At 40.8% G+C, this 19,412-nt stretch overlaps 1 protein-coding gene across 1 annotated transcript in view; it reads left to right on the forward strand.

The window, feature by feature from the left end:
• Positions 1-11,690: 11,690 nt before the first annotated feature.
• LOC124152091 (exportin-4-like) overlaps positions 11,691-19,412 on the forward strand; it is a 37,051-nt gene continuing 29,329 nt past the window's right edge. The window contains exons 1-3 of the mRNA XM_048380721.1: positions 11,691-11,759; positions 15,636-15,741; positions 18,071-18,212. Of these exons, the coding sequence (XP_048236678.1) occupies positions 11,709-11,759; positions 15,636-15,741; positions 18,071-18,212 (299 nt within the window). The 5' untranslated portion in view covers positions 11,691-11,708. The remainder of the gene's footprint in view (positions 11,760-15,635; positions 15,742-18,070; positions 18,213-19,412) is intronic.

Raw genomic sequence — 19,412 nt, forward strand, 5'->3', positions numbered from 1 at the left:
AAAGTCCAAGGTGAAGGTCAGTTACCATCAATAACGGGTATGTCTCCCGTTGGAATGGAGAGCGGCCTGACATCCCCTTCCCATGGAAGAGACGAGTATGCGAATCACATCCTAGGGAATTGTATCCCACTCGGCCTGCAACGCAAGAGCCAACTGCTACAACGTCTGGGGATGTGGTTGACCTTGCCGTCTATCCAATTCATCGGGTTCAAATCCGGGGATCTCGAGGGCCAGGGGAGAACATCAACGTTGTTGTTGTATAGACAGGCTCTTGTGATCCGTACTGTATGCGGTCGAACGTTGTCCTGTCGTTGGCTGCAATTGGGAGGACGTGTGGTAGGAGAATTTCGTTGATGCATCGCTGAGCCGTAAGACTGCCCTGGATATGGACCGAACATGTCCTGCAATGATGAGGGACAGCCGCCCACATCATAACGCAACCCCCACCAAACCTGTCCACTTCCTGTACGCAGTTTCCGGTGTAACGTTCTCCCCGACGACTGCAGACCCCATCGACGGAGAAGAACTCTTGATTCGTCGCTGAACCAGACATCTCGCCATCGCAGTTGAGGCCAAACCCTGTGTTGACGACACCAAAGCAGTCGTTGTTAACGATGCTGACGACTCATTATGAGGCGTCGAACAGGACGTCTTGCTCGTAGACCTGCTGCTCTTAAACGGTTTTGTACGGTCTGGTCGGATATTCTGCGCAGTCCAGGTATATAGGATGCAGTTGAGGTGGCTGTGGTCGTCCTTTCACGTTGGTGACGAAGTCGGATGTAGCGTTCTTGGGCGGAGTTGGTTACTCTTGGTCGTCCCGACCTTGTCCGATCACGTGTTGACCCATGCTGTTAAAACCGACCCCATAGCCTTGTTAATGTGCTGGGCGCTACATGGACTACAGCTGATCGGGATTTCCCTGCCTGCAAGCGGCCTATGACGTTGTTTCTTTGCACTTCTGTTGATCTTGGCATGTTGTTGAACTGTTACTGTTCGATTGACGCAGAAGCCAGGCAATCAAAAACCCTGCACTTTAATACCGTTGATAGTGCTTCTGGTCGTGCATCACGTGCAGCTCCATGGGCCTTTTGTTGATGTACTGGGTGCGTTTTTCCGAATCCCGACTAATGGTTTGCATGTCCTTGTTGTGATCATTGTGATCCGGGAAATTTCTCACTGACACTATAACACATTGAACCTCTTCATTTTGCACCTCTTGGTCCGCTAATTTTGCTTTTATGGCCAAAAATATCCGTATTGCTTTTCTTATTTTTTGAAGAGTATATGCTTCAATTTCATCTCAATCTGTTGTGCAGTGTTTGGACTCACAAAATGATTTCTTGAAAATCAGCTTGACAGGTCATTTCATGGAAATCAAATTCGCCATATCGCATTGTAGGGTTTACAGGTTGTAGAAATATTTTTTTTAAATGTTGAACGAATTTATTTCTCCAACAAACTTTAATTATTAACATGCTACAATTTATTTTAAATTTGTAAGTCTCAGTAGTTAGTTAGCGAATACCCCCAGTAAAAAATACAAATAATCAAATTAAATGCCTCTCCACCCGGAACTTGGTTGTGTCATGGTTACTCACAACTCTCGATGCCTCTAATGTTTTTGTTTACAGTATGCGGGCCTCTGACACGTTAAAGGAAGCAAGATGACAACTCCGATCTGACTCGTGAAGATCCGGGGTAGAATAGGTCTTCAGCAACCCATGCTTGCCATAAAACGCGACTATGCTTGTCGTAAGAAACTACTAACGGGATCGGGTGGTCAGGTTCGCTGATTTGTTTGATGTATGTCATCGTATCTCAATTGCGTGGATCGATGCTCATGATGTCAGTCACTTGATTGTCTGGTCCAGACTCGATTATTTTTAGACCTCTGTCATATAGCTGGAATATTGCCGAGTGCAGCGTTAAACAACAAACAAACAAACTGTTTAGCGTCATTGGATGATGTTGTAAAGATGTATTCCAAGAGTGGTACAGTACCACTCTTACATGCCCCACAAACGCCCTCTAGGTCTGCGTTATTTGGAAACATCTGTTCATTGAGACCGCCTCCGTGGCGTATAGGTAGAGCGTCCACCCAGAGAGCGGAAGGTCCGGGGTTCAATCCCCGGCCTCGTCATATCCAAAGACGTTTCAAGATGGTACTTGTTGTTACCCTGTCTGGTGCTCGGCATTTAGGGGCTAAAACAAGGACTGGCCGGCTCGGAGTCCGTATACTGTGTCTGAGTTGGGTATTCATGCTAAACTGTGGCATGGTATCTCAGTTGGCTAGCACTATAAATCGGCATCAGTCCAGACTAGTACAAGCAGCAACACACACACACGTGCATGCACATCGCACTAATCTTGGACGCGACATTAAACCCCATTTCACTTCACCTCTGTTTATTGATGACAAGGTCCGCCATGGCTCTTTAACTCGGTGAAATAGTCTTCAAATCCATACAGGATTTGTGATGCTGCAACCCAAAACACAGTTACAATCTCCATGAAACGGGGCATCACTTGGATACAAGGATTTATCTGGTACATATGTAGGCAGATAATATACTTGTTCAAATGTGAACAAGTAACGTCAGTAAAAAGTGCATCCTAACCGTTTTGGGGACCCGTGAAGATCCGGGGTAGAACAGGTCTTAAGGAACCCATGCTTGCCATAAAAGGCGACTAACGGGATCGGGTGGTCAGGATCACAGACTAGGTTGATGCATGTCATCGTATCCCAATTGCGTGGATCGATGCTCATAATGTCAATCACTGGATTGCCAATATTAATCTTGGCACCATATTTTTTTGTATCTACATTAATATGACTACATTAAATAATTACCGTTTTCAACTTGAAATGTCTTCGTCAAATGACGTTTTAAATCTTCACACACCTATATCTTAAAAGTTTGGGAAACATTACGCAGTTGGATAACGGCACACATTGTTTGCATAGCTGTATCATATAGTAAAAATCCAAATTTTAATCAAACTCCCAAACAATGCCTTGGTATATTAGTATTGGTTTCAAAAGGGTCACTCATCTGCGTTAATAAACAGTATGTTATGAAATTAACACATTGGTGATATAGTGAACTTTCATCTTCGAAGTCATAATTGGAGCGGTCGGGTAGCCTAGTGGTTAAAGCGTTCACTCGTCACGCCGAAAACCCGGGTTCGATTCCCGACATGGGTACAATGTGTGAAGCCCATTTCTGGTGTCCCCCGCCGTGATATTGCTGGAATACTGCTAAAAGCGGCGTAAAATCAAACTCACTCACTCGATGTCATATGTGTGTCTCTGAGGACGTTGCACTTCCAGTCGTTTAAAAATCAACGCGATGAAAAAAACCCTGGTAATATATAAAATTATTGGCTATTCTCATAAATAAATACGCGTTTATTCATCTTGGATACATTTGTATACGAAGGAAATCATTTTATCATATTTTAAAAAATGGGGTGGGGGTGTGGGCAATGCAACACTGTTTCAAAATGACAATGGAAGGGAGTTCTTAAGAACTGGTCCGGCTATCTGGTAAGCGCGATGCGGTGCTGTAGCCTAGTGGTTAAAGCGTTTGTTCGCCACGCCGTAGGCCCTGGTTCGATTCCCCATATTCTCCACACTGTGTGAGGCCTATTTCTGGTGTATATTGCTGAAATATTGCTAAAAGCGGCGTAAAACCATACTCATTCACTCACTCGCCCTGGAAGCTCTGTCGCTTGTAGACCATAAGAAGAAGCTTGAACGCGAAGCGCTGCCACCAGGGAGCCAGTGGAGACTCCTCAGATCTGGTGTAATAATAAACTCAGTATAATAAACAGTCATAGTATATGTGTTTACTTTGGAGTGTCATTCGCTGCTAACTGTCAGGTAATGATTTAGTATCAAGTGGACCCGTGAAGATCCGGGGTAGAATAGGTCTTCAGCAACCCATGCTTGCTGTAAAATGTGACTATGCTTGTCGTAAGAGGCGACTAACGTGTTTGGCTGGTCAGGCTCGCTGACTTGGTTGATGCATGTCATCGTATCTCAATTGCCTGGATCGATGCTCATGGTGTCAATCACTGGATTGTTTGATCCAGACTCGATTATTTTCAGACCGCCGTCATATAGCTGAAATATTGCTGAGTGCGGCGTCAAACAACAAACAAACAAACAGTATCAAGTGAGTGAATGTTGTTTGACAGCGCAGTCAGAAATACTCCAAGCTATATCACTGCCAACAGTGAATAATCGAACCCGGATCAGATAAACCGGGTCAGACAACATGCCGCGTGTCCTGTCAAGGCCGTAGTTAACTTCTTCTCTTTTTTTTCTTTTTTTTTTTGGGGGGGGGGGCAAATATTTGTACAAGTATCACTTGTCCCCAACTTGTATTTTCATGATTCAAACAAAACTGTTCCCTATAAAAAGTCCCCCCCCCCCCCCCCGCGCGCGGCTGGCTACGGCACTGCCTGTACTGTCTCTAAACATTCCTAGACATTAAAATTGGCAACGACGTCACTGGAGAAATCTTGATGCAAGCCGCTTTTGAAACCGTTTCATGATCCGCTCAGAACAACCCCAGACCTTTCACAGACAAATCTATGTACGTAATGTTAGATTTTCAAATACAGATTGTGATGTGGGATATCTGATTCCGTCAAAGTCTGGCATATTGATGTATACATTCTTTTAATCTCGTTTCAACTTTTACATAAATAATTGAATTAATTCTTACGGCAACTCGATATCATTTTCTATATATAGATATTTGCTTTTTAAGTCTCAGTCAAAGACATCAAAGAGGTTGTGCGTCTATCATTCCTAATGGCAAATGATTTGGCAGAGCTTGCAATAACATGTCCGTTTCCGATAACATTCACAGATGCGTAAAGCGGAAGAAGAGCAGAGGGTGTATTACCATCCTATAATTGATATTTACAAGGAACCAGATTGGTTATGAGTGTGAGCAGGAATATTTGCATGTGGCATTCGTCAAAACAGAGGACGGGGGGAACTGCTGATATTAGTTGCAGATAAAACGGAATAGAAATGTTCCCAAAAGGTTCCCAAAAAGTGTATAACTCAATGCCTTTCTTTGCAGATTAATGAGGACTGGCATGAATAGCTCATGATTAGATTATGTGATGTTGAATATTTTCGTTTTTCTCATCTCTATAACAGACGTCATATACGACCCAACATTAAAAAAAACGATTTTATTTTTTTCACTCCGCCACTCATATTCAAAATGGAAAGCAGTGTTAAATCGGTCTGTGCAGGACACGCATACACTTGGCCATATATTGGTTTCCGCTGTGTGTCAGTGTAAATGTTCCACCGTCTCTCTTTATATCTATTCATGTAAATACTGAATTCAAACATGAACACTGCCTATCGCATTTATTCATTTAGATACTTCAAACATGCGCTGTGGGGATTTTGGGTTAGTGAGAGAGTGAGTTAACGATTTGAAATGTTTTAGCGAACTGTCTTCACCTCGTTGTTACCTAACCACCTAAACAGGGATGCGGGTTGGGAGATATGGAACCCGTACTCGCGAAAATACTAGAAGCGACTGGGCAACATGAGGACATTTACGAATGCGATGTACACATCCTTCGCTGTAGTACCTAAATCCTTTGTCAAGGTTCTTTTCCCCTGAACTTCTTCAATTATCGTCCCACAAGACAAATGTAAGCTGTGGAACACATCGAAGATCGGTGGTTGTTTTTCCGAAGAGCGTGTCCATTCCGACTCAATCACTTCCGGTATATTTTTGCACAGCCCGCCTCGTTTTGAATCTCGTCATGAATATTCATGAGTAATATTAAGAGTATAAAGTAACTATTCCGGGTTATTGAAGGTCCTCAGAAACATAAGAGACCACAAAATGGATCGGGTGTTCAAGCAGGCTCGGTGACTTGGCTGATTGTGTATCACCGAATCCCTAGGGCGAAGGGCGTTGCAACCACTGGATTGTCTGGCCCTGGGCCCCGTTCCCCAAAGCGATCTTAGCACTAAGGTGATCGTAAGTCACCAACTCTAACATAGATTTACGATCATCGTAGCGCTAAGATCGCTTTGAGTAACGGGGCCCAGGGTCGACAGGCCGCCTTCATATAGCTATTCTATTGCTGAGTGCGGCGTCTTAATAAGCCCCCGTTACACTATCAAAAACTTAGTCAAAGTTCTTTTTGACCAAGTTTTTGATAGTGTAACGTCCTGTCAAAAACTTTGACAAAGTTTTTGACGGACTTTGATGGAATAGAAACCGATCCTATTTCTCGTCAAACTTTGATCAAAGTTTGAAGACGTTGATTTAATTTAGCCAATCAGAATGCAAGGAACATTTACCCCTTTTCAACCGGAAGTACATATAGTCAAGTCAAAATGATACAACTATTTTGGACCGACGAGATGTTTGAAACATTAATTGATTTGTTTCAACAACCAGTAGCCATTCCCGGGACCAAATATGGTTTTGCCTACCCCGACGCCGCCTTCTCAACATGGCAATACACAAAATATATATGACAACAGCAAACAATTTTTCGTCAGTAGCATCCACCTTGGCAAGATAATTCCCACCAAAACTTTGGCTTGGTCAAAGTTTTCTTAGACCAAGTTTTTTATGAAAGCTTTTAATAAAGTAACGGGGGCTTAAGAACAAAAAAAACATGTATATAGTCCATGTTTTAAAGTGTCAAACTGTTCGTGACATTAAACATTGACAGGATCCTGTTCATCTGACGCTAGTGTTTCATGTTAAGGTAAATTTAGTGTCGGTTTTGTGGCGGTAATTTAGGCCACTTGTACGACCTCGCAGACCAAGTTACCGTAAACACAGTTAATATTGTACAGACGCTTCTTTCAGTGTCAGATCACCCATCTCATGAAAATATAATTATAAAGATATTACCCTCGTGTGTTTCCGTGCCGTAGTAGATAGAATATATTAGCAATTTAGAATATGTATTATCCTCTCCTTGAGTATAATGCATATTTATACGGAAACACACAGGGGTAATCCTTTTTCATATAATCATTTTTAAAGTAATGGATGTTTAAAAGGTAATTCCACTTGACGAAGTAAGTGTAGAAACTGCGCATAACTGCAATAAAACGCAGCAATTGCGCCGACACATTGCAAAAACCCATCTTAGCATATTGGGATGTTAGTTAATCGTTTATTGCGTGAGTGAGTGAGTTAAAATTCAACGTCGCTTCGGCATTATTTCAGCCATATCGCGACGCGAACACTTTGATATAGCGAACAAACGGATACAACGAAATGTTAAAAAATCCCCGATTTATCTCCTATATAATATCATATAACATTTACGTATATAACGAACTCTCTACAGCGAACTAAGGGATACAGCGAACTGATATCTGATCACCGACAAGCCCATCTATCACTAATTAGTGACGTGTATAGCGAACTGAGAAATCTCACTCAGTGTCAAGTGTCACTGACAATTGGCTGTACGCAATCAGTGGCGAATCAATACAATCAGCGGTGACGGATCAACCTTGTTAAATTTGCATTGTGTTAATCTTACCTGTACATGTAATCTTGTCTGTAAAACAAACATTAATCATAAAAAAATTACGAGATTGTGTCCAAGTGTCAGATCACTTGCATATGCTATCATGGCGGGCAATAGTAAGAGGAAAGCTATCAGTTTAGACACGAAATTGAGAATTATTAATGCTGTTGATCCAAGATGGCGGACGTTTCCGAGTGAAAACGTGTATAACGAACAACGGATATAACGAACTGATTTCTCTGGTCCCTTGTAGTTCGTTATATCCGTGTTCTACTGTATTTACAATTGAGTCATGATTACAAAGTTATATTTAAAAACAAATTTAACAAACATTTTTTATCATAACAACATTATTTACAACTGTTTAATACAGCGACTATAAGCCACCATGCATCAATCTAAGCTAGGCCACCTCGCTAGGGATCATGGGAACTTACGGGGGCTCACCTTCCTGCGCGCAACCCCAGCAGGATTTACGTCATCACTTTATCTGCTGGTGGTCGGGCACAATACTAGCCAATATTAAAAATTGTTCAGCAATGAGTTGGCTTAACACACATGGATTGTGATAGGAATTACGTGTCACACAAGGGGACTATCATTTTACCGCACTTTAACCGCCTGGACAGAGCCTTCAATAATCTCTATTGAATGTTTAAAAAGGAATTAGTAAATTCACATACACATTTATAATTTATGATACAGGTCAATTTCTTTCAGGTAGCTTAGAATCAGATACTTGCTCACACGGAATAAGAGATCTGTCGGATTTACTGTTTGATCACGTGAAACCCTTGCAATTGGAAAATCCACACAGTCAAGCAAAATATGCTTGACGGTGAACCTTTCATCACAAGGAATACACTTAGTTCTCACAATCGCCTTTAGAAAAAGAGGGTATCGCATAGATGTATGTAGCGAGAGAGTAGTGCCAGCAAGGTGACCTCATTTGCATATTTATCGGATCATGACACCAAGTTTATCGGATTGGTCTCTCGCATCGATAACACAAGCCCAGTATATGATAAATCTGTTGTCCAACTATGTGGACCTATGTGTTTGGTCGCAACAATGGCCCTAAACGTGGATATTTCAATAGTGTTAGTCAAGTATTCGAGAGCGGGCGAGTAGGTGAATGTTGTTTTGCGCCGTAGTATAATATATTAACGCTATATCAATATCAGCAGCAACAATCAAAGGCACTAAAGTACAGGGTACTGCCTGGGCCATTCATCACCGGAATCACACCAGGCTGAAAGTGAGTTAGTGAGTGAGTATGGCTTTACGCCGATTTTAGCAATATTCCATCAACATCACGGCGGGGAAAACCAGAAATGGGCTTCATACATTGTGGCCATGTGGGGAATCGAACCCGGGTCTTCGGTGTGACGAGCGAACGCTTTAACCACTAGGCTACCCCACCGACCCACGAGGCTGAAAGGAAGCCACTCGCCCATTGATCTTGGATAATTGATTATGTATTGTAGTTTTCTTTCAATCAATTACAAAACACATGTGTGCTTGGTAAATTACTGAAGAGGGTGAGTGAGTGATCATGGTTTTTACGCCTCATATAACAACACTCCCGTCATGTCGCGATAGACACCAATAAGACCCGCGAAGAACCGGGGTAGAATAGGTCTTCAGCAACCATGTTTGCCATTATTGGTGACTATGCTTGTCGTAAGAGGCGACTAACGAAATCGCTTACTTGGTTGATGCATGTCATCGTATCCCAATTGCGTGGATCGATGCTCATGATGTCAATCACTGGATTGTCTGGTCCAGACAGGATCATTTACAGACCGCCCTCATATAGCTGGAATATTGCTGAGTGCGGCGTTAAACAACAAACAAACAAAACAAAACAAACAAAGACACCAATACGGGGCTTCACACACTGAACCCACTAAACCTAGTGATATGTTTGGCTGAGTGTGTGGCCACACTTAAGGGTGTAGTACATGCATTCTGTATTTTCTCATACAGGCCGTAAGTAAAACATTACACTGAAACCTGAGTGAGTGAGTGAGTGAGTTGGGTTTAACGCCGCTTTGAATGGTATTCCAGTTGTATCAGGGCGTGTCAGCGTGATGTGGGAGGAGAGCCCAATGTGATGCTGGTCCTGAACGCATCCCACTCTGGTGAAACCCACTGGCACGGGTTGGTTCTCAGGGCGAATCTGGGATTCGAACCCATCATCCACATATGGAGGAAACACATGAGATCAACATAAAGGATATAGCTTTAACAACTTTTGCCCTGGTTTCCAGTGAACCTAGTTTTCTTTCAGTTTTCATCTTAGGGGCGGAACTTAGATTTCTAGTGGGGGTAGTGGATTCATAAAAAAACCCAGCTCATAATTGTGTAAATAAAAAACTCAGCCTCCATCTGCTCGATAAACAGAACTCCGCCTCAATAAAAAGGCTCGACCGCAATATGGCCATCCTCATCAATACAGAGTATTTCGTGAGCAAAGCCTTGATCTTTGACAGAGAGACATCACCACGAAAGACAATATGTCCGTAACCCTTATTTATTAACAATCATTTCAAATCTTCCATGTCAAGAGGCCACATCATGCAAGTCACTGTGTTGTATCCCTGGACATTGTTATTTTCTCCACTTGTCCTTGTCCCACTGTGACATGATAGAAACAGTTGTTGACTGTGATGTGTATTGACCATTAAGCATGATTTACCCTTACTTGGAAAAAAACCCAATACAACATAAACATATATATAAATAAAAATAGTTTATTGCAATAACCTAAACTGACGAACAAAAGAAACGTTACCAACCAACATCGTTTGTTCCTAAAAACAGAACTGGACCAATGTCAAGGAAAATACTTATATTGTCAAAAGACATGAATTAAATACCATTACATGTTAACACACCCACACAAGTAACGTGTAACATAGTTAACTTCTACAATACACATACACATACATGTACATTGCATACAAACATATACTAATATACAGTAAACTACGGTTATAACGAACACGCTTATAACGAACTGACGGATATAACGAACTCACTTTTTTGGTCCCGACTATTTGCTGTAGTTATGCTGTATATATGGTTATAGCGAACTACGGTTATAACGAACTAAAATTAGTAGTCCCATTGAGTTGGTTATAACCGTACTTTACTGTACACACAAATATCGATAGACCCATACAAATGTTGCACATAGAGACCTCCACCCCCTTAAATCACATAAATTTAATTGAACATATCTATCTTTCTATCTATCTATCTATCTATCTATCTATCTATCTATCTGTCTGTCTGTCTGTCTGTCTGTCTGACACACACACGCGCTCGCACACCCACCCACAGACATACATGCATATGTTTTTTCGTTAATTACTTTCAAGTAATATCGGGGTTGGATGGGGGTAGGTTTGTGTTTAGGATCTAAACACATATTTTACAGTGTATTTTGATGGTAAATGCGACCACTGTAATATGCATGTCGTGTCTGCTTACTTTAAGTGTCCTTTCAAAAATCACGATTGTGTCATATAGATTCACAACATTGTCAGTGATTTGTTTTCATTTTAATATTATTGGTACCATACGTTTTACATGTCTATGGGTAAACTATGATATTATACATGAGCTATCAGGGTTAGGAAATTACATGAATGAGAACTTGTATATGATTTGTTGTCTATATCTTTAGGGTGTTAATAATACGAATAATTATGACAACAATTAAAATTTGTTTTCGTCCTTCTTTGTTACTTGTCTACATGCTCTCCGCTGTCCAAACATTGGAGTTTGTGCACGGAGTATTACACGACGATAACATGTGTCTAGACATTATGATCAGTAAACTGAAAAAAAAGAGAGACTTTGTATCATCATTTAACTACACTCATAACGGTGTGTGGTGGGTGTTATTTGTCTCAGATGGATGTTTTCATGAATGAATTATTTCTTCATATATAATTTCTGTGATGTTTGGGAATATATTTGTGTAGTAAAATAAAATGCAAACTATCTTTCACCTTTTAACAGAAACTCGGGATTTAGCAAAGAGCAAGCGCATCCATTTTTTTACCGTATTATTGATGCCAGCACGCTGTATGGAGTTCGGTTAATACCTCACACTTCCGGTTGAATGGCGGAGTAACGAAGAAACAGTGATGGCGGACCATGTGATGCATGAATTAGAACAGGCCTCACAAGTTGTGTTGGTGAGTCTGAGACTTCAGTTATAAGTCGAGAAAACTAAATACTCTCTGGTAATCATTATACTCTTGTAATATGTCTACGTTAAACAAGCACTCGGTCTATTTTCAAAGCAATCTTGTCTTGTGACAAACGTGTTTGGTCGCACCTGTTGTCATTGAAATCAGTTTACTGACACACACAGGTAAATGATTGCCTCAAGTGCACCCTTTTGTATGCTCGGTGCGTTTTAATTAAGTTAAATGTTTATTCCTTACATTTCATTTGTTTTCCACAATATATTTATACCCGACTGATTGACTACCATGCCCGTTTTCAACAACCTTTAAAAGTAAACAAAAGTTGATTTTTGGATTCAAGCTATGTTTTTTTCTGTGATTTTAATGTTTTCAGTGTAATGTGGGAAATATATAATTTCTTGAATCCAGCTGCAGTTGTACATTGTAACTAGAAGAGTGAGAGAGAACCATGCACTGTCATGAGTGTTGTGTCGTTGCTGAATCATAGCGGATAGTCATAGTAGTAACGACAGTTGATATCAATATCATGCTTACTGTAATACCCTTAGACAAAGCTGGATCCTTCGATCCATACTTGCTTTTCCAAATGGCTCGTAATAAGTATTAGGGTAATGTCTGCATCAACACACTAGCTCCATCAATCCTTTGATCATATTGATGGATTTTCTTCACATTCCTTTAGTCTGTATGTTATAATCTCACAATGATACTTCTTAGTAAACTATGAAGCTTAATAAGATCACCGATATTCGACAGGATCAAACTTTGCACTGCCCAATTATTATGCAAATTCATATTTTTTCCACTTGCCTGTATATGATGACAGTCAAGTTATGATTCAAATGATATGGAAATAGACTTTAAAATGCATTATCAAGTTCATGCATGTATTTGTACTTCAGTCACCTAATTATGTAAATTTACAAGTGTACTTTTATCTTTGGTGTGGGGAGCTTATATAAGCGGTGTCATATGATTATGATTGAGACATGAAATGCAGATTGTAAATCAGCACAATCATGTCCAAGGAAAGGTTTACTGTACTGAACATGTTGAAAAAGGAAATATTTTCACCAAAGATGAAAAACAATTTCATTTCATCACGGATGCAAAAAGGACAAGGCTCCTTTTTCATGCTGAGTATGTAAAACCAAAGCCACAATGTGTTACATGTGTCATATGCAAGAGTTGGCACAGTTGACTGTAAAAAAACAAAACAACAAAAAACATTCATTAGAGACACTGCTACAGGGATTCCTGAGCACAAAGTAATATTTACATGACCTATTGTCATCAGACATCCAAGTGCTTGGTAGATCATACATGTACTTGGAATCAAGGCACAACTTCTTTTCAAAGAATTTGTAGGTCGATATACAGTAAAGTACGGTTATAACGAACTCAAAGGGACTACTAATTTTAGTTCGTTATAACCGTAGTTCGTTATAAGCATATATACAGCATAACTACAGCAAACAGTCGGGACCAAAAAGTAAGTTCGTTATATCCGTCAGTTCGTTATAAGCGTGTTCGTTATAACCGTAGTTTACTGTATGTGACAATTAGAATTTTCTTTATGAATGTGAGTTTTGTTTGTTGATCGCTAATCTGTATTTCGAAATCATAGTTTGAAAAGTTAATAATATAAAAAACAACTTTGTGATGTGTGATGGTGATCATGGTGATGACCTCGCTGGGGTCATGTTATCTCATAAAACAATGTTAAACAAGTATGTGCATAAAAAACCACCAGAACTCAAATTCACCTTCCTTATGAGCATGCATTGTATTTAGAGGACATTAAAGTTTGTTTACAGCTATCCAGGTACATTTAAATTCAGTCAGGTGCGTCATGTACACAGTGTTGGTGGCCAATCTGGCTGTTTTTACACCAACTTCTTATGAGTCTGATTCATTGTAAACTAAGACACTAATTCATCCCTGAACTATCAAAACATTCAGTAAAACTGTTTGTTAAAAAAACAACACTGGTATTTACCCAATTGGAGGGTAGATTCACTCATCTGGAGAGACTAAGATCTTCAACATTAGTCGCAGTATGGCACGACCGTTTCGACGGTGTCACAACCCTTTATCCTGCTCCCTCTGCTTTGTGTATTTCATCTCTTGGGCATGATTGATAGCTTTGACAAAGCGTTAGAAGAGATGCCGAGCAGTTGTACTATATCATCCATGGGTCTTGTAGAGTCGATTGACTGGAGACCCTTCCAGGACTATTGAAAGTGACAGTCATTCATGTAACCATGGTAACAATTCATACGTGAAAACAGGTTCCGCATGATATACCGTATTCGACGTAATAAGCGCCCCGCTCTAATAAGCGCCCACGGCGACATTTGCTAAGATATTGGCTAGTGAACAATCCCAATTCGCACTACTTCCGATTGATCAATGTACACATTTATTCGCGTATAATACACACTCGTGTGTTATATGCACCCTTAATTATGGGCATTTAATTCTGGAAAAATATATCTGTCGTACAGAAACATTTCAGGCTGTCAGCATAAAACACAAAATTTATCTTTCAACTCTGTATTTTTCACCAAAGTAACATTCTAATAAGAGCCCCCTATTTCTAATTTTGAGAGCGCCCTGGGTGCTTATTACGTCTAATATGGTACCCGATTTCATGCTGTTGCGTCCAAATAATGTATTATGATCGTTTCACCAGCTTTGGTGTGTTTTCCTGCTCCCGAGTTATTGTCTTTAAGATGCTAGGCAGTGTTATAAATATTTGATTAAATTCACTGTTTAGCACCAGCTTCCTCGTGTACGTCTCATGGTTGTAGTCTATTACAGGCTAGGGTATCTGCACCCAACCATCCAACTGTAAATGCATAGTGTGAGAGAGGATAAGTTTAAAAATGTGGAAATTTTATTGCAAGTTGTATATTTATATACTTATCCTATCTCACACATTATATGCCCTCCCAACCATTTCCGCATCACAATAACTCCGCCCCGTTAGCTCTGACATAAGATGAATGATGTGGCAGGGTTAATCACCTGATTAGGTCATGTAGGTCGCTACACCAGTGTTCCCACTGGCTTTAGGAACTGCCAGTCTTAGTGGACTGGTAACTCTAAAAATTACCTGTCTGCCCCCCCCCTTACACACAAATTACACAAATTTTTGTCAGTACCAACTTTAAACATAAAAAAAACCGTATGAAAATTCCCTGTTTTTTATTCTTTCAACATCCCGTTCATTTCATCTCGGAACATGCTGAAGTGACTTAGTTAGATCTGCACATCATTCACTCAAAGTTCAGGCACAATAATCTCCTTTTATTTTAATATTTCAAGACGAAGTCACTACAAATATATTTTTAACCTCGAAGGAAAGCGAAATGTTATTTCCTTGTTCTAAAAATAGACAAGGGGAAACCCTGATGGTAACAGACAACCTGACTTCATTCGAAAAATATACTTATAGGAATATCACAGATTTATAAGGTACTCTATTTGCCAGTCACATGAATAATTTTATTGGTAAAAAACTGGTAATTACTGGTAAATGGGAACACTGTAGGCACGGTAGTACAGAGCGTGACATATTTGTTTTGGGTAGTGACCATGGTGATGCTTGGATGAGTTTGGGTGAATTGTTTTTTAGCAGCTGGAAACTCTGTTCAAGCACGTTTCCACATGGGACCAAAGAAGAAATCAGAGATGCATAGTTTGATATAGGATAAAGATATGAATATACAAAATACAATTTAAAATAAAATTTCCATTTTGTTTATGTCCTTTATTTTCACATATTACACCCATGTTCATAATTTGACACGTTTGAAAATGTCGGTGACTCCACTGTGTCTGTGTCTGTGTTCACAGGCTGCTCCTAACATCGTGACTCCAGACCAGAGACAAGCTGCTGAGAGAGTCATCTTGGATTTCCGCAAACGGAAACTACCGTACAGCATTTGTAGATACATTCTAGGTGAGCTGATAACCGACACTAGAATTTCATATGATCATGATAAATTGATAATCACAAGCAGTAATAATAAATTGGATGTTTAATATGAGATGTTTGTTTCAAAGGTTAAGCTGGATCGAGGATCAAAATCACATTACCGGCTTGAAGCTAAGCTAGGCGAAAGAGTTCATCTAATTAGCAGACACTTCAACACAGGAAAACTGGTGCTATCACAGATAATAATTGTTTGTTTGCCAAGTGATCAGCACCCGATTGTTTACCATTTCTCCGAAACTTGATACAAATTGTACAGATTTCCTCACTCACAGTGGATTAAGTCAATAAAAGTGATAGCTAACCCATACACTACCTGACAATTAACGCCAAGGATCGTAAAGGGGTGCCTATTCCAAAGGATCAGTAAGGGGTGTTTGATTGACAAGTGGTGCACATCCCTAAGGATCATGAAGGGGTGTTTGGTCTGAAAGGGGATACCGATAGAGTTGGGAGACATGCTGGATCTGACAGTAGAGCTGATGACACCTGACGGTAGAGCAGATGACAGCTGACAGTAGAGTTGCTGACAGTAGAGCTGATGACACCTGACAGTAGAGCTGATGACACCTGACAGTAGAGCAGATGACAGCTGACAGAAGAGTTGCTGACAGTAGAGCTGATGACACCTGACAGTAGAGCTGATTACAGCTGACAGTAGAGTTGCTGACAGTAGAGCTGATGACACCTGACAGTAGAGCAGATGACAGCTGACAGTAGAGTTGCTGACAGTAGAGCTGATGACAGTAGAGCTGATGACACCTGACTGTAGAGCAGATGACAGCTGACAGTAGAGCTGATGACACCTGACGGTAGAGCAGATGACAGCTGACAGTAGAGTTGCTGACAGTAGAGCTGATGACACCTGACAGTAGAGTAGATGACACCTGACAGTAGAGCTGCTGACAGTAGAGCTGATGACACCTGACAGTAGAGCTGATGACACCTGACGGTAGAGCAGATGACAGCTGACAGTAGAGTTGCTGACAGTAGAGCTGATCACACCTGACAGTAGAGCTGATGACACCTGACAGTAGAGCAGATGACAGCTGACAGAAGAGTTGCTGACAGTAGAGCTGATGACACCTGATAGTAGAGCTGATTACAGCTGACAGTAGAGTTGCTGACAGTAGAGCTGATGACACCTGACAGTAGAGCAGATGACAGCTGACAGTAGAGTTGCTGACAGTAGAGCTGATGACACCTGACAGTAGAGCAGATGACAGCTGACAGAAGAGTTGCTGACAGTAGAGCTGATGACACCTGACAGTAGAGAAGATGACAGCTGACAGAAGAGCAGATGACAGCTGACAGTAGAGTTGCTGACAGTAGAGCTGAAGACACCTGACAGTAGAGCAGATGACAGCTGACAGAAGAGTTGCTGACAGTAGAGCTGATGACACCTGACAGTAGAGCTGATTACAGCTGACAGTAGAGCAGATGACAGCTGACAGTAGAGTTGCTGACAGTAGAGCTGATGACACCTGACAGTAGAGCTGATGACACCTGACAGTGGGGTTGCTGACAGAAGAGCTGATGACAGCTGACAGTAGAGCTGATGACAGCTGACAGTAGAGCTTATGACACCTGACAGTAGAGCAGATGACAGCTGACAGAAGAGTTGCTGACAGTAGAGCTAATGACACCTGACAGTAGAGCTGATTACAGCTGACAGTAGAGCAGATGACAGCTGACAGTAGAGTTGCTGACAGTAGAGCTGATGACACCTGACAGTAGAGCTGATGACACCTGACAGTGGGGTTGCTGACAGAAGAGCTGATGACAGCTGACAGTAGAGCTGATGACACCTGACAGTAGAGCTGATGACACCTGTCAGTAGAGTTGCTGACAGTAGAGCTGATGACACCTGACAGTAGAGCTGATGACACCTGACAGTAGAGCTGATGACACCTGACAGTAGAGCTGATGACACCTGACAGTAGAGTTGCTGACAGTAGAGCTGATGACACCTGACAGTAGAGCTGATGACACCTGACAGTAGAGCTGCTGACAGTAGAGCTGCTGACACCTGACAGTAGAGCTGATGACACCTGACAGTAGAGCTGATGACACCTGACAGTAGAGCTGCTGACACCTGACAGTAGAGCTGCTGACAAGCTGATGACACCTGACAGTAGAGCTGATGACACCTGGCAGTAGAGCTGCTGACAGTAGAGCTGATGACGCACGCATACACTCACGTCACTATATAAGTGCAGTAATCTTGAGCACGATATGAAACCTCTCACATTACCACTTCCACTTCAATTCCAACCATGGGATGTTCTGCCTGCAGAGACCAGCAAGAGTGACTATGTGCTGTTCCAGTCGGCCACTACCATCAAGGAGGGGATTGTGAGAGAATGGACATTGTTGTCATCTGAGGATGTGGAATCACTCCGTTCTTTCCTGCTTGGATACATTACAAAGAATATCAGGTATATGGTTGGAGAGAAAGGAGGGAAGTGAACTCCTGTAAACTGTTTTCTATTTGCAATGTTTCTCAGAAAATATGTAACAGGTTTATTTCATTTATTTAGTAATCATGGTAATTATGAATTTTAAGTGATTCCATTGCATTTTTTTGCTACCCACATAATTATTTTTGCGTTTGTGTGCCCTTAAACCCCAAAACTGATTAGGTCATACTCAACAGCGTAATACTGTTTCTTGATTGGCTGAAAATATTGGCTGAGCTTGGGATGCATTTATGCGCTGAACCATGTCCCACTGATTTTGTATCATTGTCTACAGTTTTTTGTGTTAATAATATTGTGATAAAATATGCAGTCTATGAAGTTATTCGTGTTCTTTTGCATTTATCGAAGTATTTTGCCAAATTTTGCGTAGGGGGCACACAGGTTTTTTCATTTATACTTTCATAAATGCAGAAAAAAGTTGAATTCTGTTCTTAAATATTTAAAATGATAGGTATATTAACACCAAAACAAACTCAGGTGATAGACATATTTAAAAGTCAATTTTGACATAGGTCTATAGAGCTGTGTGATTGAATTTTGATAATGAATGGGCAAATAATCTGGTCTACAGTTTAGTCATCTTCCGGAAGCAAGAGCATCCACTAGCCTTTTGTTTTGCGTGCCATAGTCCAATTGTGTTTAGTACAGGAAAGTGGACTTGATGTGGCAAGGGTGGAAACAAGGCTTTGATAAAAGAAAGGCCAGTAGATGCTCTTGCCTCAGGACGATGCATCTTAGTAGACTGTATACAGGACAAAGGTTAGAAGATGATGTTGAACTGTGGAATGGTTTAGATTGTATCAGTAAATTAAGGGTTACTTTTCACTGTGAAAAATGACAAGTCATTCTTCACTTGTTATCCATTCGAGGCTACACAAGAATTTGTAATTAATTTAATGTGAAGTAGGAGATTGAGTGTTGTGGTATCTGTGTGTTATGTATTTTTTGTGTGATGGTATTTGTGTATTTGTGTGTTATGGTATTTGAGTGTTATGGTATTTGAATGTTATGGTATTTGTGTGTCATGGTATTTAAATGTTGTGGTATTTGTGTGTTAGGGTATTTGAGTGTCATGGTATTTGTGTGTTATGTTTTTTTGTGTGATGGTATTCGTGCGTTAGGGTATTTGAGTGTTAGGGTATTTCATTGTTAGGGTAT

Source organism: Haliotis rufescens, unplaced genomic scaffold, assembly GCF_023055435.1.
Source record: "Haliotis rufescens isolate VD_foot unplaced genomic scaffold, xgHalRufe1.0.p SCAF_32, whole genome shotgun sequence".
Lineage (NCBI taxonomy): Eukaryota > Metazoa > Mollusca > Gastropoda > Lepetellida > Haliotidae > Haliotis > Haliotis rufescens.